At 37.0% G+C, this 27,890-nt stretch overlaps 1 protein-coding gene across 1 annotated transcript in view; it reads left to right on the forward strand.

Moving 5' to 3' along the window:
- The window catches only part of CNTNAP2 (contactin associated protein 2), a 1,879,707-nt gene that overhangs the window by 1,000,432 nt on the left and 851,385 nt on the right, over positions 1-27,890 (forward strand). The window contains exon 9 of the mRNA XM_078059689.1: positions 8,966-9,115. Within this exon, the coding sequence (XP_077915815.1) occupies positions 8,966-9,115 (150 nt within the window). The remainder of the gene's footprint in view (positions 1-8,965; positions 9,116-27,890) is intronic.

Raw genomic sequence — 27,890 nt, forward strand, 5'->3', positions numbered from 1 at the left:
CGTGCTCATCATGATAAGTGTACCTTTCATCCTCATCACATATTTTACCATCAGGGACCATTTTAAATAACAAAATCAACAAAAAATAACAAAAATGGGAGAAACATGGTATTAAATATGCAGTGGAAAGAACACTTGGTAACAGGGTGAGAGCTGAAACAAGGAGGCAGAATGCTGCCTTTTTTGACTTCATCTGGGAACTTGTGCCAAATGGCTCAAATTTTCACCCAATCTATGCATGTTTGAGTCTGTGAATGATCATGAAAATATATATATCGGCTTGGGATTACAAATAAATATTAGCAAGTAGATGTTCTCACAAATACAGATTCCACGAATGAGAATCGGCTGTGTGTAAAATGCACAGATCTTAAATGTGTACTGTTCAGTGGATTCTGATAAATACACATACGTAGCGCGCCCAGCCTCCAGTCGAGATAGGAAACTTGTTCATCACCTCAGAGAGTTTCCTTCTGCCACTCCCCTGTCCATTCCCACCTGCGCCTCTCTCTCATAGGCAACCCAACCACCTGGCCTGATTTCTATCAGTGTAGGTTAGTTTTGCTTTTCAGGAATTTCATACGTAAGGATTCATTCAGTGTTATTTTCTGTGTCTACGTTCTTTCAGGCAAAAAATGTTGTTTATACCACTAGTTCATTCTTTTTTTATTACTTAGCAACATTTCTTTGTATGAATAGACACTGTGTGGATATGCAGTTATTTTCAGTTTAGGCCTGTAATAAATAAAGCTGCCAAAACATTCCTGTGCAAATATTTTTGCAACATGTATTTTGATTAGGGTGAGTAAATATTTAGGAGGGGAATTGTTGGGTGATAGGATTAACATATGTTTAACATTATTAGAGAAAAAACAAAACTGAGCTGCCAAAGAATTTTTCCAAGTGGTTATACAAGTTTACATCTCATTGACAGTGTGTGAGTTCAGATTGATCCTAATCTTAGCTAGTTCTTTTAGTTTTGAGCCCCCGAAGTGGGTGGAAAATTGTACATCATTATGGTTTTAATTTCCCTGATGACTAGCAACACTAATAAAAAAAAGTCATGCAATATGCTTTCCTCTATGTATTTATCTATCTTAAAGATTCCATTCAAGTGGCTCTTTCAAGACAAAGACATGTTTTAAAGTGACTTTTTGTCTGTACCTGGAGGAAAGCATTTGGCAGTTTCTTCAGCTGACAAAAATAAAAGAATTTTTTGCCTGCCCAAGCGCCTTATTACATGTTCTGTGTGACCACAAGTGATCATATTTATAATGTGGTTTGTATTGTCACATAAAAGTGAGCGAGATTAAATGAGATCAAGTTCCTTATGATATGGAATTTATAGATAATACAAGAAATAGTGCATGGCATATTTATAAAGAGATATATTCTCCTTTTCCTTTTTATTACATGAATGGATAATTGATAACTTTTGAGATCTGTCAATAGCACATCAGAACACTGTAACTGCCTAAAGATGGATTCATATCCTAGGAAACTTTTCTCTCAAGATTGACTACTGAGCAAAAGACTTGAAATTCCAGTCATTATAATTTTATTTGAAGCATTTTCAAACAGATGTTGCATCTTGGTTTGGTACTGTATTTTAAATACTTTCTTTTTTTCAATATTCATTAAACTAGTCTCTTCTTCTTGTCTCTAATAAGAGAAACATCTGTTTCTTCTTGTTATATCAGTGCAACCACCTCAAGAGCTTTACTTTAAAAATAATACCATTAGAAAGACAGTGTAGATAGAATATGCTTCATTAACATGTTACATTTGCATACAAAACAAGTTTTTCTAACAATTATAAGGTAGAGAAATGTAAGCGAAAGTATTATAAAACAATCTAGTTATGAAAAAAAAATTAAGACCAGAAGCTGGAATATGGTTTCAAAGATGTTGGTTTTAGGTTAAAAACTTTGTAAAAATATATGTTTCCTTTTAGAATATACAGTTGAAAAGTTTTGATTGTTATGATTTAATAACTGGAGTTATCTATTATAAAGTAATATCAAATAACCATTAAGTGTAAAATTACGTCCAAATGGTATATTTTTAAAACACAAATACTTTGGAAAATATGTACTTCAGATTATATCAGTCTTCTCAAAATTAGTCACCATGGGAAGTCCTTGCTTGGAATTGTATTTAATTTTTGGAAATACTTCACAAACATTCAATGAACCATTACCATTTTTTTTTCAGAACCATATCTATTGAATAATCTAGTTAAAACACACACACACACACACACACACACAATTTGGGGAGGAGAAAGCAGACCTTAACTATGAAAGAATAAGACTGATTTATTATATAGCTCAAAGTTGGCTTAAATTAGCTTAAAAATTGTTGACCCTGATACTAACAAGAAATATAATCAGCTACCCTGCCAAATTCCCAAATTTCTCACCACTGATATTTCATGACTGGATTTATATGGGGGAGGAGGATATTTGTTCATAAACAAAACCAATTTTTAATCATGTTATAATAGTTAATGCTTACAGAATTAAACAACAACCCAAGCTGATATTTAGAGAGCTGGGCTCACTGACGGAATAAGAAACAGGAGTTACTTACTGGGTGCTAACTGTGTGTCAAGCGCTTCTTTAAATGATAACGTATTTACACATAATCGTCACCAGAACCCTATGAGGTAGATACTTTTATTAGTCCCATTTAATAGGTAAGAGAACTGAGACAGGCTAAATTGTTGAAGGTCTGGCATTCAGTGAGCAGAAATGAGGTTGAACCCGATGGTCTGACTTCCGAATCCCTGCTCTGTCCATTGTGCTGTCTGCCCCCCTGAGGGTGAGTCTGTAAGTCAGACGCTCTTGGGCTCTAAACCCTTTCTCGGGCTCATAGAGGGCATGATACATGTGTGCCTGAGCAGAATATGACCCCAAACACAGGGTGGTTCCCCATTTTTTCAGCAAGATAATTAAGAGTTCCTTTTAACTAACTTGCATGTAAAAACTTTTAGTTCTGTAAGTAAATATATGTATAATATTTACATAATTACTATGTGTTTTTAAAATTACATACATATATAATTTAGGAAGTTTATTTTCCACCCTCACTTTTTGGAAATAATTTTGTTCTAATTTCTTCACATGCAGCTTTAGCATTGGTGTCTTTGTCATAACTGAGTCATCTCACACATTTCTTCAGAACAAATCATCGTCACCTCTAAGTTGTTTGTTCACAGGAATTTTTTTTCACATCTAATGTTGTCACTGGACACTGGACATTATTTTTCTAAGCTTCAAGTGCCCATTAGCATAATGGTAAGACACACTTCTTTTCAGTTGTCTCGTATGTGTATATTTATGATTCCACGTTTTAAGACTTACTTTATTACTGTCTTGTTTAGAGAGCTTACTTACAACTACACCAACATTTGTAATTGTAACTTCCCCCAAAATAATAAATTTAAGTCTTAGCTTCCTTCTCTATAAAATGAGACTAATCAAAACTTAAAAAAAATTTTTTTTGACATGATACTGATATAAATATACTGCTTCCTGGGTGCCAGACGCTGTTTTAACGCTATAGAAATACTAATTAGTCTGCTCCTCAAAACCGGTCTATGAAGTGGACAGTGTTCTTTTCATTTTAGAGAAGAGAAGCCTGAGGCACAGAATGGTTAAGTAAAATGCCCAGCTTGGCAAGGGGGAGGGCAAAGGCGCGCAGCCTGGCTCCGGAACCCGTCGTCCTCATCCTCATGCTGTTTTCCATCCTGCTGTCTTGCCGCTCACTGTTGGGGAGAGTCAACACACGAACATATACAGTGTGCGTACACAGTGCCGCACACATGTGAGGGTCTCAGGAAGTGCTAGCCCTAGGAGACATGGGGGTCTTTTTTAAGTATCAGTAACTAGCATCCTTCTTTTTTGGTCTGGTACCGAGCCACTGTGCATCCACCAGGACGCCCTGTTTCTGGGAGCTGGTGAGTCTGTTTCCTGGGATATTCACTGGCTCTAGAACAGTGAGTGGAGTAACACCATGTCTTTAACAGCAAATGAAAAGTGCTGCTTTCATCCTGTTTGTTAATGTGTTCTTTGTTATTTATGACTCACAAATTTTTTTCTCTCTTTTAAAATGGATTTTATCCATTTATTTGAGAGTGAGCAAGTGAGTGAGCGAAAGAACACAAACAGGGAGGGGCAGAGGGAGAGGGAAAAGCAGGCTCCCTGCTGAGCAGGGTTCCCACTGTAGGTTCCATCCCTGCACCCTGGGATCCATGACCTGAGCCAAAGGCAGATGCTTAACCAACTGAGCCACCCCTGTGACTCACAGATTTCTAATAAAACTTGAGATGATGATACTTTTTTTTCTGAAAAAATGTATTAATACTTAATTATAAGTACCTATCTTATAGCAACAATCTGATCAACAGTGGTAGTCTGAGTGAATTTCAAATAATGAATTCCAAAAGCTCTTAAATTTAATTAATGTTCGATTTCATATGAATTAAAATTTGCTGAACAAAATTGTTACTTTTTTAAAAAACACCGTAAAGATGCTATTCCTTATAGATTTTCTGAAACAAAACTAAATCTGTACCATACCCTCCAAGTAACAGATGGTCCAGGAAATGGTAAAGGCAAAACAAATTTGGAACAAGTTTGCAGGAGAAGTCACATATATATATTTTTTTTTATTTTAGTCCTTATGTAAAAAAAGTGAGCACAAAGTTCTGTTTGCTCACAGTTTCACAAGGTATGAAAATGATTTAAACGAATACTCATGGGCTTATTCTAATGTGCCTTAGAGAAAACGCTTGATCTTGATTCTCATACTTTTAATATAAAATTTAATTTTAATTACAGTTGTGAGGGAAAACCATCGATGTAAGAAAATATAAAAGACGTATAGCATGGAGGAGATTCCAATACCACAAAAATCTGATGGTGCAAATGCTGAAAATTAGCAAATGAAACTGGTTGGTGTGTCAGTTATTTACCATCCTAATGCTATGTGAGACAAGGACATCGCAGAATTTGAGCTCTGTCCAGGTGTGGTGGCAGTGGAAATGTGTGTGTGTGTGTACGAGTGCGCATGTGTGTGTGCACACAGTGTAAGCGAATTCTGACCATGGATGCATAGAGGTTATATAACAGGTTTTGTTGTTGTTTGGTTTGTTTTTGTTTCTTGTTTGTAAGAATTGAGCCTCTGCCACCAGATGTATCTGTGTTTCAGTTCTGTCTTCTGCCATTTACTACGTGATGCTTAAACTTTATTAGATTCAGTTTTCTCACCTATTTATTTGAGGCAATAATTCCTAAAACATTTAGTGTGAATTATAAATGAATCAAATGCAAGGACTTACCAGAGTGAGTAGCATATTGAGCTTAGAACACTGTATCTTTAAATATATCCATATACAGAGCTAATGCAGTTAGATTCTGCTCTGGAAAAAGACTTCACTGTAGGAGGGTTCCCCTTTCTCCACAACCTCTCCAACATTTTTGTTTCTTGCCCTGTCCATTTTTGCCATTCTAAGTGGTGTAAGGTGGTATCTCAATGTGGTTTTGATTTGAATTTCCCTGATGGCTAATGATGATGAACATTTTTTCATGTGTCTGTTAGCCATTTGTATGTCTTCTTCAGAGAAGTGTCTTTTCATATCTTCTGCCCATTTTTTGACTTGATTATTTGTTTTTCGGGTGTTGAGTTTGAGAAGTTCTTTATAGATCTTGGATACCAGCCCTTTATCTGTAGTGTCATTTGCAAATATCTTCTCCCATTCTTTGGGTGCCTCTTTGTTTTGTTGACTGTTTCCTTTGGAAAACAGTGCAGAGGTTCCTCAAACAGTTAAAAATAGAGCTACCGTATGACCCAGCAATTGCACTCCTGGGTATTTATCCCACAGACACAGATTTAGTGAAAAGAACGGCCATATGCACCCCAATGTTCATAGCAGCAATATCTGCAATAGCCAAATTGTGGAAAGAGCTGAGATGCCCTTCAACAGACAAATGGATAAAGAGGATGTGGTCCATATATACAATGGAATATTACTCAGCCATCAGAAAGGATGAATACCCAACTTTCACATCAACATGGATGGGACTGGAGGAGATTATGCTAAGTGAAATAAGTCAAGCAGAGAAAGTCAATTATCATACGGTTTCACTTATATGTGGAACATAAGGAATAGCATGGAGGACATTAGGAGAAGGAAGGGAAAAATGAAGGGGGGGAGTCGGAGGGAGAGATGAACCATGAGAGACTATGGACTCTGAGAAACAAACAGGGTTTTAGAGGGGAGGGGGGAGGGGGGATTGGTTAGCCTGGTGATGGGTATTAAGAAGGGCACGTACTGCATGGAGCACTGGGTGTTCTACGAAAACAATGGATCGTGGATCACCACATCAAAAACTAATGATGTATTGTATGGTGACTAACATAACATAATAAAATTTTAAAAAAAAGATGTCAGGCTATTATTTTTTATAACATGTGGAAGAAGAAAATTTTTTAAAAAGTAGCGTATTTTTCTTCTGAGCAAGTGAATCATTCTTTCCCCATTGAAGAATTGAACTTCATTGTATCTGGGAGCCTATTCCTATCATAGATTGCTAAGGCATACCTCTTGAAGATTAAAAGTACAAAATAATAATTGGAATTAAAATGAATAGAAATCACAGTTAAGCTCAGATGCAGCAGTGGTTGCTATCAACAAGCCTGCTTTTATCTGAGTTTTAATTTAGTAATTAATTTTCTTGAAAAGAATAACCTTTTTATTTTTATCTGATTGGAATAATAGACCTTTTTGCTATGAACAATTAAGCTGATGATGTTCATTTGTAAATTAATTGTATGATGGAGAAATGTTCACAGAATTTTTAGAAAGGCATTCTGGTCTACTGTTTAGAACTGAAAGATTTGTCAGCTGATGGTATTTTATAAGTGACCTTTCCTGGATGCGTGATTATTTAGAATTAAATTTTGAGACTGAACATTTGTAATATTGATGTCCTTGGGATCCATGCCCCAAAATTGCATTTCAAAGCAGGGCTCATCACATTTAAAAGGCAAAACCCCAAACCATGCACTTCTGTGTTTAATCAACACTAGACCCAGTTTTGTGCTCTACAGAAAAATGTTATGGTGAAGATGCAGTGTTCTGAGCCTCTGTTCTGTGGGAGAACCCTGACGTAACCCACTTGAGGAGGAAATATTTCAGTAAACACTACTACTTGTCTGACAGCTAACTGATTTTAATTTTAGAATAAGACTTTACATTTACATAGTAATTTCACAGTACAAAATTGTGCATATATAATATACATTTTGTAACTTGGAGGTTATTCAGTATTAATTACTTTAGAGCAGGGATTTTCTATTTTCGTCCATTGAAATAAAATGTGCTGAATATGTATTTCTAAATTAAAATTTGAAAACCCTAAAAAAAAAATATCTGAGGTGTGGTTATTTGTAATGCTTTTTACCAGTGTAACACCAGTAAATACTACATATATGTGACAGTCTTAGAAGCTCCAACAGGCTTTAATTTTTTTCATTAAAATCATATTTCTGTTTAATAGTATCAGCCAACCGAAAGTTTATGCTTTTTCTGCAAAGGACCACAGGGTAAATTGTTTAGGCTTTGTGAGTGATAACAAGTCTCTGTAGCAACTGCTTGACTCTGGCTTTTGTAGAGCGAGACCGTATGTAAGCAAATGAGTGGCTGTGTTCCAACAAAACTTTATGTGGGCACTGAAATTTCAGTTTTATACAATTTTCATATGTTGTTGTTATTGTCATTATTATTATGTGTTTTCAGCTATTTAAAGATGTGAGAGCTACTTTTAGCTCTCAGGCCATAGAGGAACAGACAACAGCAGGCCAGGTGGGCCATAAACTGATTTGCAGACCTCCGATCAGAGGCTTGGAGCTCTCATCTGTGCTTCACTGACGTGCTCTCATTCATTTTTAGCTCCCTTTACTTGCGAGGCTTCTCTTTCTTTTGTGAATCTGAAGTGTATCTTCAAGTAACTTCTTCCTGTGAATTCTGAATTATTCTATCTGGCCTGGAACAAAATCCCTTCCCTTTGCCATAACCAGGCCTTTGTATGTTCAAAGAAAGCCACTCTGACCCTCTTAGACTTCTCTCTCTCTGTCTCTCTCTTAGTGTTTCTTAAACTCTTTCCAGATGCTTATGTTCAGTTGCTGATCTCCTTTGTTTGGTCCTTAGTTTTCTATTCTTTACAAAATGAGCACAAACTAAACAAAAACTTTTAAGTTATTATCTGTCTAATGGAGTGTTTAAAAGAATTTTTGGTTCCAAAGATCTTTGTACTAAGCCACAGTGAAATGTGGTTGTTTGGAGTGGGAGCTGTTGATTTATTTTTGTTGGTTTGTATGTTTAAATATAACCTAATTCATTATAAAGATACCTTATTTATAAATGATCAGATAACCCTGGCATTATTTCCTATGGTTATGAGTGGTTAATTAGCACATAGTTTTTAGTTCTTAATTTCTACAAACTATATACTTGCCAGACATGATTATTGAGAGAAAATAATGGTACAAAAAAAGTTCTTAAAAACAGAGAGAGATGTTTGATAAAAGTCATAAATCCATATTGTTATCAGAGAGTGACTTCTAATAAACCTAATCATAAAATAAGTAATTAAATTAAAATAGTTCATCATCACATCCCAAACAGCTTTATTCACTCCATTCATTTTCCCAGGTATGCCAAGGGCACATTAATAACTATTCCCCTACTTTATTGGGTTCTGTTATGCCTTACCTGTCAAATGGAGGCCAGAACCACTTCTGATATTAAAGAAACATGATATCAATTGCAAGTAGTACTGAATTTTTCTAGATGAAAATATGCTAATCTGTATCAACAAATTTCTGACCTTGTTGGTACTGAAAATTGTTTTAAACTGTACCATCTTTAGAAAATAAATTGACTTTTTTTACTTAACAGGTTCTGGGTTGAATGACGGACAGTGGCATGAGGTTCGTTTCCTGGCTAAGGAAAATTTTGCCATTCTCACCATCGATGGAGACGAGGCTTCAGCTGTTCGAACTAATAGTCCTCTTCAAGTTAAAACTGGCGAGAAGTACTTTTTTGGAGGTAAGACTAACATTTTTTATTGGTTAACTAGTACATTGTTAGAAACAGTTTCAATGAAGTTTGATTATGAAGTATTTATATTTGATTCAGGAGACTCAGCAGATCTCAGGGAAAACACCAAACTCTTATTCCATGAGCTAAAAAAGAGTGGCAAATTTATGCTTCTTCATGATAAAGGTATTCTTACAATGTCACCATATTCTTCTAGTTTAATTCAAATATTCAAAGTATAAAGCACGAGATTCTGAATGCATTCATATTTGTAATACTGTCCTCAAGAGTCAGATCCTTGGGTCACCTATTGCTCCGTAATTAATTACTCCAAACCTTAGTGGCTTAGAACAACAAACATTGCCTCACAGTTATTCTAGTCCTGGTTTTTTTTTGAGTAGGGTCCCCACCCAGCTTGGAGCTTGAACTCACAACCCCGAGACCAGGAGTCACATGCTCCACCATCTGAGCCAGCCCGGCCCCCCTGTCTCACAGTTATTCTAGATCATGAGTTCAGGAGTAGTTTAGCTGGCTGATTCTGACTCAAGGTCCCTCCTGAGGTTATTCTCCCTCCTGAGTACTTGACTGTGACTGCATTATCTGCAGCCTGCACCGGGCTGCGTGTAGGTCTCTAGGAAGGTGCACTCGCTCGGTTGACCATGCTGCCGGTTGTTCTCTGGGGTGCCTCGATTCTCCTCCATGTGGCTCTGATTTTCAGGCCTGTCTTCTTCAAACCGCCTCTCTCATGCGTGATTAGGCTGAGAGAGATCAGGGGAGAGGAGCAGAGAGGAGGGGAAAACCAGTAAACAAGAGAGAAAGCTTCCACGATGGAAGCTGAAGATTTTTTATAATCTAGTCTTGGAAGTGACATCCCATCACTTCAGTTATACACAGTTTGGTAGAATCGAGTCCCTAAATCCAGACCACACTTAAAAGAAAGGGATTACATGAGGAGACATGCATTGAGAACATCTTCGAGGCTGCCTACCACAGGTTGCCTTACAGGAAAGCCATCTTATCACACATGTCTTAGTTCTTAAGTAACGAAAAAATAAGTGAAAAAGAAGGTTCTCTTAAAACAACAAATTCTACTATATGTGAAAAAATATTCTATCATGGACCTGGGCATATTTTTTTTAATTTGAAAAATGTATCCTGCCAGAATTTTTTTATCATTAATGAAATATAGGGACAGTTTTTTATTAAAGTGCTAGGTGTGTTGTTTAAATCAGTATGTCTTTCACTAGATTATTGAATTCTTCATCCAAAATCACACAATATGAGATCTAAAAAATATATTGTACTCTTAGGAAAGGCTTTGTTAAACTTTAAAAAACATATGTGTACATATATCTGCTTCTCAAAATATATTTATTAATATTCACACTTATTTGCTTATTTAAGTGTTTATATATCAGTATATTTATATATATTTCTAATTATTAGAATAAGCCTATTTGAGAGCAGTCATCTTGTATATCTTGTTCCCTGCTGTATCCGCCTTGGTCTTAGAAAAATTCCTGGAATATACATGACCAAGAAATATGAATGAATTAGTAAATTTAGAAAAGCAAGCAAGGCCAAGCATTTTACTCCCAGTTGCTTAAAAGGAGAAATAGAAGCCCACAGAACTTCACTGACTTGCCACTGAGTTTGTAGGCAGCACCTGAACTCAGGACCTGTGACTCCTGTGCCAGGGTGCTTCTCGCTGTACATCAGGATACGATGCGTGACGACCGAGACAAGAGACCTGGGCGAGACCTCTCTGTCTTGAATCTTACACTGTGTTCGTTGGAAGTTAAAAACTACATGTTTCTAAAAAGGCTCTCAATAAATATTTGATGAGTTGGGTGAAAGTCAGACAAGATGTCTTATAAGTGAATAAACTGGGGCTTATTGATGTGAGAGAAAGTAACCCAGTAACCCAACTGGTTTTCCTGCAAAAATATATTTAATATGATGGGCTTTTGGCCAACAGTTTTCATTGCTGTCATAGAAAATAGATCACAGTAGTCAGTTGGAAAGCTATTCATAATAGCTACCCATCCAAATGGCAGTGGAATATCTTTGGCCGTCGATGAGCGTGCTGAATGCCTAAGGCGAGTTTTGGTCTATTTCCATCTACACGGGTAGCCTCATAGCTAGAACCAACAAATTTAAGGCACAGAGTTCATGGGATATGAAGTCTTCGTAGTGTGCTATTTACTACTGTTTTACAGATTTTGGTTTCAAACCCAGTGGCTAGGGCATATTTTCTCCCTTTTGGTCTTTGGTCTGCCATTGGGAAATGCTGTCAGCAGATGATCAGGATGCTTCTTTGGTTTTATCTTCATTAGCTGAATCCTTGGAATATATGAGAATCACCAGGGGAACTTGTTACATTTCAGAATCCTCAGCCCCCCACTCCTAGAACTCAATGCAGAATGCTGGGAAAAGAAAGAATTCTAAGCTTCAAGTTATTCTGGCACAAATGATCTGAGGAATAGAATTATAGATCAACCTTAGCCAATTTGCATGCACATCTTTCAGATTCTTCTGAAAGACGTCAGTCACCAAAAAGCGAGATAAGTGAGAATTAGCTGCTGTTGTGTAGCTTAGCCACCGTGAAGCAGTAAGAGGAAATCACAGGCCAAGGTCTGGTGCTCATACAGACATTTATTAAATGAACATTTTTATTAGCAAGTAGGCACAATGCAGTTAATACAAGCTGTTCTGTAAGCTCGGTGAAGTCCTAGCTCTCTGACTTGCTATACCTTGAATAAAATGGGCAGCTTTCGCAGTATTTTAGAAGCAGGATTCAGCTACACTCAGCCAGTGCCAAGCAACAGAAAGTCTCCCGAGCTGATGGCTGGCACAGGATCACTAAGTGGTCAAGATTCCAGAGCCATGTCCAGGGCTTCAGGTCACTGGCCTCACTGGTCTTATCCTGTCTACACACAGGCTGTGAGTGTCTCTAAAAGATGTTTTGTCAAACTACATATTCTTAATATCTTTAATTTCACCAATGAGATATCTTTCCTAACATTTATCTAACATTTATGCTGATTAATAAAGCACTCATTTCACCAAAGAAAACCCAGTTTGGCATTTAGTAAGTTGATTAGAGGAACAGAGAGCAGAAATGCAGTAGCCGCCTCTGGAATGGCTGCCCGTGACCACCTCTGGCATGTGGCTTTCCGAGTAGAATGCTGGCTGTCTCTAAATTGTAAATTAAACACACACACACATGCTTCCTATTGCCTGTGCTGAAAAATTTAAAGTTAGTTGTAGATGTTGTAATAAAAACATCTTAAGAAACATTAGTAGAGTAGAAAGAAAATTGACTTGTCCTAAAATATGACTTTGAAAAACACACTCCCGGCTTGGGATCATGGCTTCACTTATTGACAGATCATTTTAATAATTTATCTTCTTCATCCATTGAAAGGCAGTAGAATTTTAAATAATGGTTGTGAACACTGCCAGCATAACCTGTTAAACCCAGGGTCTGATTCCAGGGGATGCTAAGTGCTGACTCCCTTTCCAATCCACATGGAGTCTTTATTAAACTCATCAAGGACTGCCCCTTTCAAGGAAGATGTAAGATTTCAGACCATGTGCTCATCTAAAGTATCTGACCAACTTCTCCACTAATCAAAACATTCCTTCCTCCTTGGTAAAAAATAAATTGTTTTCTTACTGGGTGAAAGCCTTAACTAAAGGCTTGCTGGCCTCGTGTGCTCAATTACAGACTTCTGGATGTGTACACACTTTGTTTCTTTTGAAGTAAAGTCCTGGTCATGTAGCTTCTATTCTTTCCTGCTCTTTCCTACCAGTGTGGAGCTTTATCTCTCCATGCTTGTGCCCTGCTAATCCCGGAAAAGGTCTTAGTTCTCCTCTGGAACACTTGTGATCAGATATTTAAGCACCAGGAATTCTTTTGTCTTGTTCTTTCTTGGGAATAAACAGAAAAAGAAAGAGATTATTTATTTGGGATGTTTCCTCAGGAAGAGTTATTTTGGTTGCTTTAATTTTTGATTCCTCTACCACCCAACTGGAATTACTTTTGATAAGACTTCGTTAATTTTAATAATCAAAGTAAATTTATTTATTGGCTGTTTACCTGGTAATAGGCTTTCTGATACAGGCCAGAGCCCATGGTCATGAGAGAATAGAAGGATTTGTAAATTTCTCAATTTTTTCAGGGATGGTATTTTTTTATTATTATTACCCCGTTGCTTTCATTTGAAAGGAGAAGGAGCTGTGGGCTGAAGAGAAGAGGTAAGAAAGTTCCAGAGCCAGTCTTCCTGGAAGGGGGTGGCTGCTCTCAAGAAGGACTTCCCTTCCAAACATACTTTGATGGTTTTATTTATCTTTTCTGTTATAAAACTGGGATCTAAGTTCATTCATTTATATCCAAAGAGATTATAGAGCCCCTAGTATAAGCCAGGTTTTATGCTAGACGCTGGCCATATACCATGACAAAAAAGAAGACATAATCTGTGTCCCTCGTGGAATTTATAGTTTTTGCTTCCACAGCAACATTGGTCTCACCTTTATAAAGCTGTCATTTTATGTTGTTTGTATGATTCTCTTACTAATTTTATAGCTACTCTGAGCTCCATCTGGGGAAACCTCTGTTCTGCGCATAAGACCTTGCATCCAGTTGGATGAGGCTCACATTGTCAAGGATAGTCTCCTTTACTTAAAGTTGGTTGATTGAGACGTTATCCATATCTGCAAAATACCTGCACAGCAGCACCTGGAGTCATGTTTGATTGAATAACTGGGCACTAGAGCCTATCCACGTTGACACGCAGAATTACCCATTGTAGGGTTTTATAGATCCTGGATTCGAGACATCACATGAAATTATAATCAGACATCTGGCTTAATGTACAGACAAAGTAATACCAGAAACTGCTTTTACAGTTTCCTAATTACAATTTCCAAGTCTTCTACGTGCTTATTTTATAATTTCTAATGTTACTTCCTTTATTCCCTCTCTCTCTTTTCAATACCTTTACTAAGATAAAACTTACAAATGCTAAAATCACCTATTTCCAGTGTACAGTTCAGTGAGTTTTAGTAAATGTACACAGTGCTGCAGCCGTCACCAGCCTCCAGCTCTAAGATCATCCCTTTAACTCCCCAAATCCCCTCCTGCCCCTCCTGCTTCACCCAGCAACCACCCATGGGGTTGCTTCTGCCCCTGTGTTTCTGTTTCTAGACCCTTCCGTTCTTTGTGGATTTGCAGTTTGTTTTTTGACTTTTCATGTAGTTCTCCTCAGAGACTCGGCCCAGCCCTCACCTTCTCCAGGGGGACCACTGGGTCCTTGCCCCCTACTCCAGCGCATCGCCCCTTCCCCACTCCCCACACCCTCCGGCTCCACTTTCTTCCCTCCCCTGCCACAGCACTTACTCATGCTCTGACATATTACATCCTTCGTTATTTACCATATGGATTGTTTCTTGCTGGAAGCTCCACTAGAATGTGAGCACGAAGAAGGCCAGGTTTTTGTGTTTTGTTTTCTAATGTATCTCAAATATTTAGAGAAAAAATGTCTGACACATAATAGGTTCTCATTGTCTATTCATTGAATAAATTAATCAGTGGTCCCTTATGGATATATTTAACGGTTACATGCACAAGGGGCCACAGGACTTTTTATTCCCACATAGATTGTCAGCTTCTGCCATATGCCCTTCACCCCCAAAACATTTAGGTAAGGGATACTGATTGTGCAGCATACGATATTCCATTGTCATATCTGAGAGGTATAACTTCCCAGGGTCTTGGAAGATAAAATAATTTTTATTATATCAGGTGCAATTTTTTATCTAAGTGTACTACATGTATGACTAATAAGTAGTAGAGACAGGATTTAGATAATTTTGTTTGGTGAATATTTACTAAAACCTGGCATTATTATTCATACTAGAACAGTGAACAAGTTAGAAAGAATACTTGACTCTCAAAAGGTTACATTCCAGTCAAAATAACAAATTGGTAAAATGAGTATATTGTGGAGTCAATAAATCCGGGAAAGGATGGGAAGTTCTTAGGGGAGGGGTGTTGAGAATTACTTCTTACCGTAAGTTGGCCAGAGGAAGCCTCCGTTGACAAGATGGCATTAGGACAAAGAGCTCAAGGAGGTGAGGAGATCAGGGAGAAGAGCATCCCTGGTAGAGAGGAAAGTAAGTGCAGGCACGTGTATGGGTGGTGAGCGCGTGTGGTGCTTGTGGAAAGGAGACCGGCTTGGCTTTAGGAATGGGGGCAGTCAGGGGCTGGGTGGTGAGGAGTCTCTTACTCTGAGTGAAATGGGAAGGCGTTGGAAGATTGGACCAGGGGAGTGGCGTAATCTAATTTAAATTTTAAAATGATCTCTCAGGATGCTGTTTTCAGAAAAGAGTATAATCAAATGAGGGCTCACAGTGGAGACTATTGCAGTAATCCAGATAAAGGAAGGTAGAGACTGGGAGGTAGCAGCGGAGGGAGTGGGAAATGATCAAGTCCTGATCAACAGGACTTGCCCACCGGTGGGATATGGGTTGTGATATACAAACAGGAGCCAAGGATAACACCAGTCTGCCTGACAGAAAGCCTAGAGCTTACCCTTTCCCTGTTCCACACTTCCTCCTTCCCCTTCTACACGGTGGGGTCCATTTGGCAGTGTTTGCCTAAAACTTAGTTCTGACCTGTGCATAATAAACTGACAGTGTCTGTCAGTGCAGCGACCTGTCATCACTCCTCCAGAATCAACACGACCGTGACCTAACCCCCTCACTTTCATGTCTCCCTGCATCCTCTCTTGGTTTTCCTGGATGGTATCTGACTCAGTTCCCAAATCTCTCAAGTCTTTGCCAGACACTCTTTTTGCTGTATCACCCATGGGGTATAACAAGGGTCAGGAGTCTACTGATTTAAAACCAGCTCTTGTAAACTAAAATTCCAATCAGTCTCTGATTTGGGGACCACAGTGCCACTCAGAAATAGACAAGTGGAGGACACTGACTCAAAGCAAAGCAGCTGCTATAAAATAAAATGTCTTTTAAAAACACTAGTTCACATATAACCTCTGAGTAGATGTACTTCCAGCTTGAAAGTATGGCCTAACTGTAATCTCCTCCTGGTCTTTGTTCCATCCAAACTATACTCCTGGTCCAATTATACTGAGGTTGGAGGGGGTTAGGAGATAAACTACTTATTGTCTTTTTACAAATAAAATGAAAGTTAACCATCATCTACATTTACATAGTGCTGAACATTGTTATTAATGTTGGAATACTTGAGTTCCCCACCTTTTGTGTAATATGCATCTCTTTGATTTTTTTTTTAAGGAAATTTTGCCTTTATTACAAAGATTTCAACTATTAGGTATATATAGATAGCACAAATAAATTTAAAAATCAGGCATCTGCATTTAAGTTTAGTATGAAATTAGGGAGTACATTTTTCATAAACATAGATCTTGCTTTTTTTATTATTATGTTAATCACCATACATGATTAGTTTTTGATGTAGTGTTCCATGATTCATTGTTTGCGCACAACACCCAGTGCTCCATGCAGAACGTGCTATTGCAAATGGCAAGAGACAACTTTTTTTGACCAACTAACAATTTATTAAACTTCAGAATGAGAAATGAGGAAATCACAACTTAGAACCTTAGAGATTCCTGTAAATTGTTAATATTTTATTTGATTTGGGTTGGCTAATTATGTAACAATTAGAATTCATTTTTCTTTTATTGCTTCCAAACCCACCAATTAATTTTTGTACATATATATGCAATTTTTTTCTTTTGTGCTTCTACTGTTTTACCCTGGTTCAATATTATAATATTATTATATTATATAAAACATTATATTGTTTTTCTCTTTTTCAACTTCAGAGTGTTGGCCCATCCTTAATTGTAGTGAGTTAACCTAGAAACTTGCTCAATTATTAATTTCTTAAAAAGGATTTGATGGTACAAAAACAACTACTTGCCCATGTAAATATTTAGATCAATATTTGCTATTCTATGCAAATTCATCCCCCACTTTAAAAAAAGTACGTTTTTAAAAAAGGCATTTCTTTCCATTATGAGAACATTAATAAGGAGAGACACATTTCTTTTTCAGTCCAATTCCCAAAGTGCTTTTGGTTGTATTAGTTTGTTTTACAATTATATGCATAAAAGAAAAGGGCAAAGAAGAGGAAGGGAATTGCACAATGAAATTGGATACATTAACTTCATCAGAAACTGTTTCTCTGTTGGAGATAGGAAAGTATTCATTACATAGCCCCAAATTCCAAAGACCTTTATATATCTCTAGAAGTAAAATTTGCTTAGACCTAGGATTTGGGCTAAGTAGAGTTACTGTGATATTCTATATGCCTTTGCTTTTTTCTGGCTCTCTGAATGGCTTGCATTGGGAATATTCAGATTTAAGATAGAACTAAGTAGTTTTTCAAAGAAGAAAAATCATGGAATTATAAAAACTCTTTGACTTGCAAGAATTGTCTTAATGCTGTGGCTATTTATCACTGGCACCTTGTGCTTTCTTCTTACATTAATTTTGCTACATTAAAATCAGTAGACTAAAAGAACATAATGTTTTGACACTGGAAATAATATAGATAACTCTACAAATATGTAGGTTAAATATGATTTCTCTATGTATTTTTTAGAAAGTATTTTCCATATCTAAAATGCTCTTAAGTTGAAAAAACCAGCCAAATTTTAAAATAAATTTTAAAACTCATATATCTGCTACAAATATGTGATATGTGTCAAGTTACTACTTGAGGAACATAAGTGTTTCTACACATTATTTTAATCATTGATTTTATAATGTTTTACCAAAACAAAAAAAATAAGAAAAAAGGAAGAAATTTATGCTTTTTTTTTTCATGAGTGATATGTCTGTTTAGGTACTCTAAGAAGCAGAGGTTAGGATGGAATTAGACATTTGAAAGACTTACTGGACAGAATGGCTCTGAAGGATACAGGGATGAAAGAGGAAGAGGAGGTCTGATACCCGAGGAGGGCATCAGGGGGAAGAAGGGGATTGAGTAGGAAGAGCCCCAAAGTCCTGGCAGTGTTGGCATGGTCCCTCACAAAATTGCCTGTTAGCATCTATCACCAAACGGAAATGGCTGGACCCTGGTCCTGTTGCCATAGTTAGTAGTTGATTAAGCAGGCTGGGGGCCCATGGCCTCAGCAGAAGGCCATCTCTGGACTCTAGTTATACCAGCCAACCCTGATCCTCAAACAGGAAGATGTGACAAGCATCCCTCCTTGACCACCACAAGTATAAGTGAAAACGAAAGATCGTTCTAGAAGTTCTTTCATAGTATTTCTTTACAAACCAGAGAAAAGTGTGTTTGTTTGTTTTTCCCAATAAATATAATTGGTATTTCTGTTTGCATTCCTAATTCTCTATGGCCAAAAAAGAGAGGAAATGATTGTAGGCTACTTATTTTTAAAAACTTCTGAGAATTAATAATAAATAATAATAATACTCCTGTATGAGCAGGAAGAAAACCAAAATGGAAGCCAGTGCCCGTGATCATGCAGGTCTGTCAGTGTTTATTTTGTTTGCCCATTTGTTTGGTTTTTCCTTTGGGCATTCAATTATTTATACATCAACTTCTCTCTTTGAACTAGGAAGTAAATTCTTTCTGAGTGTGTGCATTTTTCTCTTTTCCATTGTTGAGATTTTAAAGAAGATCATAGATTCAAATAAATGAGTTTGTCTAGTCTGGCTCATCTAGAAAGTAATCAAATAGAGCCTTTGCTAAATTCTCACTTTTTTTTTAATACTTCTTTCTTTTGGCTTCCCACTTGCCCATCTCAGCAACCAGCCATCCTTCAAAAAATGAAGAATCATTATTTACTCCCCAAGGGAATTTTACAATAATAAGGAATTTGTAAGGCTCTCTGGCCTTCAAGACCCTAACAAGGGTACATCTGCAGTGGTGAAATTTCAAGTCTTTTTTAGGGAATAAGGTGTGGGAGAGAGGCTAATTTTTGGTCATTTTCATGACCCCAAGTAGAAACCCCAAACTCATTAGGAGCCAGTCTGCATTCTCCTACAATACCTCCCAGCCCTAGACAACCACTAATCTAATTTCTGTGTACAGATTTGCCAATTCTAGACATTTTATTTAAAAAAATATTTTCTTTATTTTTTTGGCAGAGAGAGAGAGGGAGAGAGTGAGCACAAGCAGGAGGAGAAGCAGGCAGAGGGAGAGGGAAAAGCAAGCTCCCTCCTGAGCAGGGAGCCTGTTGCAGGGCTCCATCTGGGATCATGAACTGAGCTGAAGGCAGACACTTAACTGACTGAGCCACCCAGGCTCCCCTAGACATTTTATAGAAATGGAATCACATAATAGGTTGTCTTTTGTGACTGGCCTCTTTCATGTAGCTTAATGTATTTAAGGTTTATTCAATTTTTAACATGTATCACTACTTTATTCCTACATAATTATGTGCAAATAATATTCTATTGTATGGATATACTACATTTTTTTAGCCGTTAATCAGTTGATGGACCTTGGATTGTGTCCACTCTTTGGCTGTTAGGAATAATGCTGCTGTGAACATTTGTGTACAAGTTTCTGCATGCATGTAGGTTTTTCTTACTCTTGAATACATACCTGGGAGTGAAATTGCTGAGTCTTATGGTAATTCTATTTTGTTGATCTCCTGAACTCTTTCCTAAGTGGTCTCAAGCCTGCAGTTTTCTCTCCACACTTAAAGAAACACTAATTTAAGTAATGATTTGGGGATCAGAATGCAGGAAGAAAAAGAGATATTTCTTGTATCCAAATAATGAAAACCCTAGATTCCATAAAGGGAGGCAAAGATTAGAAAGAGAATAAGGCAGCATTAGAAAATAATAAAACACTGGGTAATGATGTAAGGCTAATGTCATTAAGTGGAAAGTTAGAAATACAAAAGCAAAAATCAGAAAGGAAACAAAGATGTTTTTTATCTAGATAGGAACAATCTCAAAGGTTAAAAATGCTCTTGTAAGATGGTATAGAGAGAAAATAATAGGAAAAACAGAGTGGATCTTAGACTTCTTTATAAAAACGAAGTTTTATCATGGAACACTACATCAAAAACTAATGATGTACTATATGGTGATTAACATAACATAATAAAATTTAATTTAATTTAAAAAAAAACAAAGTTTTAAAGCATAACTGAATTTCAGAAGGAAGAACTTTCACAGGTATCATGAAAGAGATGTGACCTGAGGTAAATTACCTAAGAACAAAATAAGAAACATCAGGATGAGGGAATGGGAGAGAGAGAATAAAATTTGTCAGGATTTATTTTTAAAAGTGCAAATGAACAAAATAAAAGTCTTTTAACATAACACTTGTGTTTAATTATATATTACATTATTTTTAAAGTTGCTACTATTTTTTTTTATTTGACAAAAGTTTGTATTTGCTCAATGTTAGACAGATTTTGCTTTCTGGAATAGGATGTCCACAAATGTGCTGTTTCAGATAGGTTTAAAAAAAGAAAGCTTCTTATTGCATGAAGAATTTCAGAAGTTTTAGTTAATCATAGTTTTTGAAAACAGTGAGAAAAACTGGCAGTGTTTACCACTGTTAACCTACAGAAATATCGATTTTCACCCTTCTTACCATACATAGAACATTTTTATATTTCTTCAAGTGAGAGCAATCCAGAATCTCATTAGTTATTGCATCCAGCTCAAATCCGTATCTCTGAATGTTGTGTAGCCCTCTACATCATGTCAAGATTTGGTTCCTTCTGGTTGAATGAGTTATAAACTGAAGACTGATAACTGCAATATACACTTCTCCCATGAAAAATAAAAGTATAAGAAACATAACCTTCACTGGTCTATAGTAATTTTTAAATCTTGTTAGTCAGGAAGAGCAAGCGACCCCTTCCTAATGCCCTCCGTGACCTTAGGTTTCACTCTCTGAGAGATCCTCCTTGTCCATTGTTCTACTTGGCCATCTTGAAGAGACCCTTCTCCCGGGCTGCGTGCTTTCATAGCTGACTTCCTGTTCATACAGATGTGGATGTCCAGACTGCTTTACTCATTGAATGGACACAGATTGTTGCAGGTCATGTTTGTGGTTTCCTTGGCAATGTAATTCCTCAGAAACATTGTAGTCTTCTAATCTGTTTCCTTTAAGGTGGTTCTCTGTGCAAGGAACCACATCTAAATTTCTGTTCTTGATATAGCTTTAAGCCTGGTGACTCCATCCTTCTACTTAGCTGTTTCCTGCTACTTTCCCAGTGGAGGTGTGCCCCTCTGATCTCTCTTCAAGAGAATTTGCTTATGGCTGCACACCTCCTCCTCCCCCCTGGACTTTCAACTTAATGCCTCCTTTCAACCTTGAGGCCTTGAGAAAGAATAACCCTTGATTGGATGACAACAGCCTAAATCTGATATTGCCGTAGAACTGTTTCCCACTATCTGGTAGACAGCTCTTTTGTTGTTGTTGTTGTTGTTGTTTTATTTTCATTTATTATTATCCATGGTTATGTAGTACATGGCAGAAATCTGCTAGAAATCATATATTTTCATCAAATAAGGATTAAATCTTAATATAGCAAGTCCTAATCAATAAGAAGCCTATTTCTTGCAACTCTTTTCTTTTTTTTTTTTTTAATTTTTTTCCAGCTCAACTCTCACCTGAGTAAGATCCTCTTACTCCTTTCTAAGTATACCTCTTGGCAGCTGTGGCCTATAATTACCGTACTTTAGGATACAGGTTTTTGTTTTTTTTTTATATTTTCAAGCTCATAAATTGGGGATTCTCCTTCAGTTCAGATTGCCAACATAAGCAGAGAGCACCTGCCATTTTAAAGTGGTTTTATTTTTATCTCAGCCTGCAGGCTAGCTAGTCCTAGACCGAGTTTGTCTCTCTCTTGAAGACTGCTGAACACAGCAAGAAAGAGCCAAAGCACATCAGCAGTTGAGTATTTCCTAATATTTCTTCTAATAGTGAAAGTCCCAGTTGGCATCTGGTTTGCCTTCCAAGGAATAGCAGTTGACAATATGATCAAATATTTTGCTACAGAGAGCAAAGGTCCCAGCTTTCCAAGCCTGTATTAGCCCCAGGCTTCAGGGCCTGGTGTCAACTAAAGGCAATTCTATAAACTTCTGTTCTGTAATGCATAGCACCCTATTTTTAAATATAGTACCAAATATGGTATTAGTTTGGATTAGCTTCAGCTCTGAGTGACAGAGACTGTGATTAACAAGATAGAGATGTATTTCTTTTTTTCCATAAAAGAAGATTGAAGGTAAACTCTGAAGGCTGTTGCAGAGCTCCAAGGAGTCAGGAAGCCAGGCTTCTTCTGTTTTACCATTCTCCATAGTTAGTATTCACCTTGTAGTTTCAAAGAGCAGGTTAAACTCCAGGTATTATATCCAATTTTCAGGCAGAAGCAAAGAGAAGATAATGAGAAAGGCTGGGCTCTTTCCTTGAAGGCCACTCTCTGAAGTCCATATATGAAATACATCAATGGCTGAAACTTACATGGTCACATAAGGGAGATTGGATAACCAAGTGCCCAGCTAAATGTCTATATCCATACAAGAGGGGGAAGATTAATATTGGAGGATAATTAGCAGTCTCTGTAACAACTCCTCTGTTTAATATTAAATGCTTATCTTTGAATTTGATTATAGTCTGCATCCAATTTTACTTAATAAAGTGATGTCCAGTATTATTATTCATTCCTTGGGCAAATTTTGGAAATCTGTGAATGGTTGTTTAATCTAAAGATACTGAGTTTGGAAAATACATTTAAGTAGATTCATTTCTTTTCCAAGTTTTCAATTATCTATCATCCTAGCCTGAAGCCTTTTATAACAAATAATTTAGAGTAGTAAAATTAAATAGTTTTTAAAAAGCAATAGAATATTCTCTAATCATGTATTTATATCTCTGTCATTCCCAATCATATTTCTATTCCCCATAAAAAGCCTAATTCAATAAATTCCTTGCTCTTAAATTAAGAGAGTTATTTGACCATTCCTCAAAACATTAGAAGTTATTGAAATTAATGTTAGTTGTTATCTAGGACCTTTTTTCTTTAGCTCAGAAAGTAACATTTGTTAGTTCATGGATGGTAGAAATTTGATCATGAATGTTTTGTCTGGAGAAATGGAAATTAAGAGGCCAGAAAAACATTACTTTGGATTTAGGAAACTGTCCAGACCGTAAAAAGAAGTGAGGTGTATCAGGTGGACAGCTAGATCTTCAGCTCCAGGGGAGCAGGAAACACCCTTGATTTTGCTCAGCCCAGCTTTCGAAGATACTTCACAGGGCCTGACATGCAGAAGGTGCTCATTGTACATCTGCTCAATGAATTACTAAGGGTGATTAACCATATCATTAAAATTTGTTCTATTAGAATGTTTATATTATTTTATGTTAGGAAGCAATTGTATATACATTTTAAACCTTTTTTTTGGCATTCTTCTTATTAAAAAAAGTGTAAGGTACACCATGCTGTAGCTTATATTTTTATCTCTTACTGTGGCATTAAAGTGTAATCTGTAGGAAGGAATAATCTTTCCCTAGACATCAACTCTAAAGGTTAAAGCTGTATTCTACAACACTTGAGTTTTTCCTTAATAAACATCTCTACTTTTTCCTAATATAAATTTCACTAAATCTTTCTAAAACTTATTTTTTTATATCTGAAGATTATATTGTCCCTTGGAAACGTGCATTTTCTGATGTATCATTTATTTTTCAAAGAAAAAATCTTTTAAACTATCCCCAATATTAAACAATTATTTTTTAAGATACATATTAATTTCCTGTTAATGAAAATCAAATTGGCTAAAGAAAGATACGCTTCAGTATTGTCCTTGTTTGAAATAATACAAATATCACGTAGGGAAATTGGGTTGTTAAAATTCTTTTTTTTTTTTTTTTTTTTTAAAGATTTTATTTATTTATTTGACAGAGAGAGACACAGCGAGAGAGGGAACACAAGCAGGGGGAGTGGGAGAGGGAGAAGCAGGCTCCCCGCGGAGCAGGGAGCCCAATGTGGGACTCGATCCCAGGACCCTGGGATCATGACCTGAGCCGAAGGCAGTCGCTTAACCAACTGAGCCACCCAGGCGCCCGGGTTGTTAAAATTCTGTGTGTGGCTGTAGGTGATAGCACAGCAATGGGAAAGCAGCCTCCAGGTTTTTAGAACATCAGCATTTCAAATGGTTTTAGAGGAGTGAAATTAGAATACTTAAAAGTAACTAAATATAACTTATTTACTGTGGTATGAAATGTTGATTTGCTATTTCTGAATATCATGTACATCTTCGTCAAACCGGAGAGATGGTTGGATTTAGCCCAATGGGTAAAATCCATGCATCTGTCTCCCTCACCACCACCACCCCAGCTTGTTCCCCTCTTAAGGTGAGAGAATAATGTATCTTGGTGGAGGAGAGTTCAAGAATGAGGAAGGCATGCAAATATTTTGCCCCACTTACAAAGAACTTAACAAGCAAACATAGCCCCTGTTCTTATTGCTGTCTAAATAATGATACTTTTTCAGCCAGTCAGGTAACAGCTAAGATTCCCTATGTTATAGTGGGAAAATTGCACTAGTCACAACTTCTAGCTACAAAAATTAGTCACAACTTCCACCTATATTCATTGTTGAATTCACAGAATGTGTAATTTTTTGTGGTAAAATACATACAACAAAAGTTACCATTAACCATTTTTAAGTATGTAGTTCAGTGGCATTAAGTACACTCACTTTGTGGTTGTATGATCATCACAGTCATCCCTCTTCAGAACTTTTTCCTCTCCCCAAACTGAAACTTTGTAACTCTTAGACTCCATTAAACAAGGACTTCCATTTCCCTTCCCCGCTGCCCCACCCCCACCCCCCTACCCCCAGCCTCTGGTAACCACTATTCTGCTTTCTGTCTCTTTGAATTTGCCTGTTCTAGGGACCTCGTGTAAATGGAAGCCTATGATACATGTCCTTTTGTGTCTGGTTTATTCCACTCTTGAGCATATTGTTTTCATGTTTCATCCATATTGTAGCATGTATCAGAATTTCATTTTTCATAGCTGAATAATATTCCTCTGTGTGTGTGTGTATCTGTGTGTGTTACCCATTTTGCTTATCCATTCATCCATCAATGGAAACGGAATTCGGGTTGTTTTCACCTCTTGTGAGTACTGCATGTACAAATGGTGTACAAATATCTATTTGAGTCCATTCTTTCATTTTGGGGGGTATAAACACAGAAATGGAATTGCTAAATCACATGTTAATTCTATTTTAATTTTTTGAGGAACTTCCAGATTGTTTTCACCATGGTTACCCCACTTTACATTCCCATCAAAAATGCACAAGAATTCCACCTCCACCACATCCTGACCAGAGCTTGTTCTTTTGTCTTTTCTTTCCTTTTTCTTTTTCTTTTTTCCTTACAAAAGCTATCCAAATGGGAATGAAGTGATTGATTTTGTTAATGGAGAGATGAAACGTGGTGAGGTAGATGTCCTCTTACACTTGGCTTTTACACTTAGCCTCTCTCCTGTTCTGCAATGACACGACTAGACTAGACAGTAAGTTCTTTGGGAACAGGAACAATGTTTACCACTGTATTTCAACTTTTAATATAATAGATGTTTAATACATGCTGAATGGGAGAACGCATGAATAAAAATATAAGAAAACATGAATGAATGAAGAAACAGACTAATGCATTTTAGAATTTCTATAGAAATAGTTGCTGATTTTCCTTTTGTCAATCAGACAAGCTATGGAGACCTTCAGGAACCCTAAAACTCCAAGCTGACTTGGAGAGTCTTGCCATGTTTTTCTATTTGAAAAAATACACACTCACAACAGTAATATTCACTGGCTTTTTACCATGTTCTAGGAACTATTGTTAGTGTTTTCCTTAATTTATCTCATTAATCCTCATGATAGCCCTGTATCAGGGGACTATGATCCTTATGCCCATCTAATAAAGGTAGAGATTAAGCCGCCAGTTATGTGATTTGTCTGAGGACCGTCAGCTCCTAAGAGTCAGAGTGAGGACTTGAATCTAGGTTTATCTGACTCTAGACACTAACCTTTATCAGCCATCAACACTAGCAGGAGTGAGTTGTTCAGAAAGAGAAGGACCTTGAGAGAATGAACTGTAAGAAAAATTGTGGAGAGTCTAGTTGGCTTAAATAAGCTGAAGCTTATGAAAAATATCAACAGTTTTTAGGAAAAAAAGTATCTAAATATATTGGGACAAAAATAATGAGGATGGGTCAGGATGAGAATGTGGTGTCATTTTAACAAAGAATAGGAAAGAAGCAGGGTGGGCTACTCCACTCATTTATTCCGTCAGTGTTCTTTTCCAAAGAAAATGGATTTCAAACTGGAAAAAGGAAAAACAAGTATCAGAGAAAGGACACTGGAATCTAAAATAAGTGAAGAGGGGTACCTGAGTGGCTCAGTTGGTTGAGCATCAGACTTTGGCTTGGATCATGATCTTAGGGTCATGGGATTGAGTTCCCTGCTCAACGGGGGGTCTGCTTGTCCCTGTCCCTCTCCCTCTATCTTCCACTCATGCTCTCTCTCTCTCAAATAAATAAATAAAATCTTAAAAGAAAATAAATAAAATAGGTGAAGAAAAGAAGAGCCTCTCATTGCCTGTAAGGAGCTCTGAGCAAAGAATGCAGATCAGTGATATAACTTTTAACTCGCCATTTAAAACAAAATCATGCATTCTATTAATTCAGCAACTAATGTAGCTGGGAGTTGTGACTAGCCTCATTTTTTGAGTCTCCAGACCATTCAGCCTCAATGAAAACACCCAGCTGCTCCAAGTCTCCATCTTGGTCTCTCAGTAACGGGTATAAAATGACAGGGACTACCGTTATTGGCCATTTATAAAGTGAGAGAGAGCAGATTCCAGAAACCCCAGGTCTGCAAAAGCCTGACTTAAATCACTCTAAAAATTATAAAATTGATGATTAAACTCCTTTATCAACACTTAGTAATTAATGAAGCAATCGGGTATCTTACTAAGAATAAATCTCTCCAGGAGTATTTTTTTCTTTTTTTGATAGGAGCGATAGGTTTAATAGGATTTTCATTGGGAGGTGATAATCATTGGAGGAGAAGCACCCATCCTCATGCATGCACACACCGTTTGAAAATTGCTACTGATACAAAGCCAGCCTGCAGGAGTGCACCATGTCCCTCAGCTGTCTTGGGGCAAACATAGTAGAGAACCTGATAGATGCTGTAACTTTAACTTGATTTAGCAAGGCCTTTGGCAAAATCTGTTCCAGCAAAATCTGGAGTTGAACTCAAAACCCTAATTAAGTTCACTAGCTCTTCCTTCAGTAGGCAATTTTGACCCCAAATTAAATAGACAAAGACCAAGAGAAAAGGTGAATGTACTACCTTTTATAAAGTCTCCTGACTTTGACCTCTCCCCACCTTGAAACTGGGAAGAAAAATAAAACAGAATAAGACTGGGCTGAAAAGAAGTAAGTTCTCTGATGATTTGTGGCTGGTTGGTCATTTCCAAAGGCTTGAGCACACTCATCATACACAGAAGTACATATATCAGATCCTCTGCCCTGACCATAGATAACAGAGTTAATCTGAGTACTTTGAGAAGAATTACAAAAAGCATAAATTTTTTATAATGGAATAAGGGTAGAAGTTACCTGTGAAGCTACTCTTTCTTAGGGAGAGCTATTAAACTTTGCAAGCAGCTTGCAGTGTATTTGTGATACAGGGTATGATTGGCAGCATCTTGGCCTCAC

This window comes from Halichoerus grypus, chromosome 12, assembly GCF_964656455.1.
Source record: "Halichoerus grypus chromosome 12, mHalGry1.hap1.1, whole genome shotgun sequence".
Taxonomy (NCBI): domain Eukaryota; kingdom Metazoa; phylum Chordata; class Mammalia; order Carnivora; family Phocidae; genus Halichoerus; species Halichoerus grypus.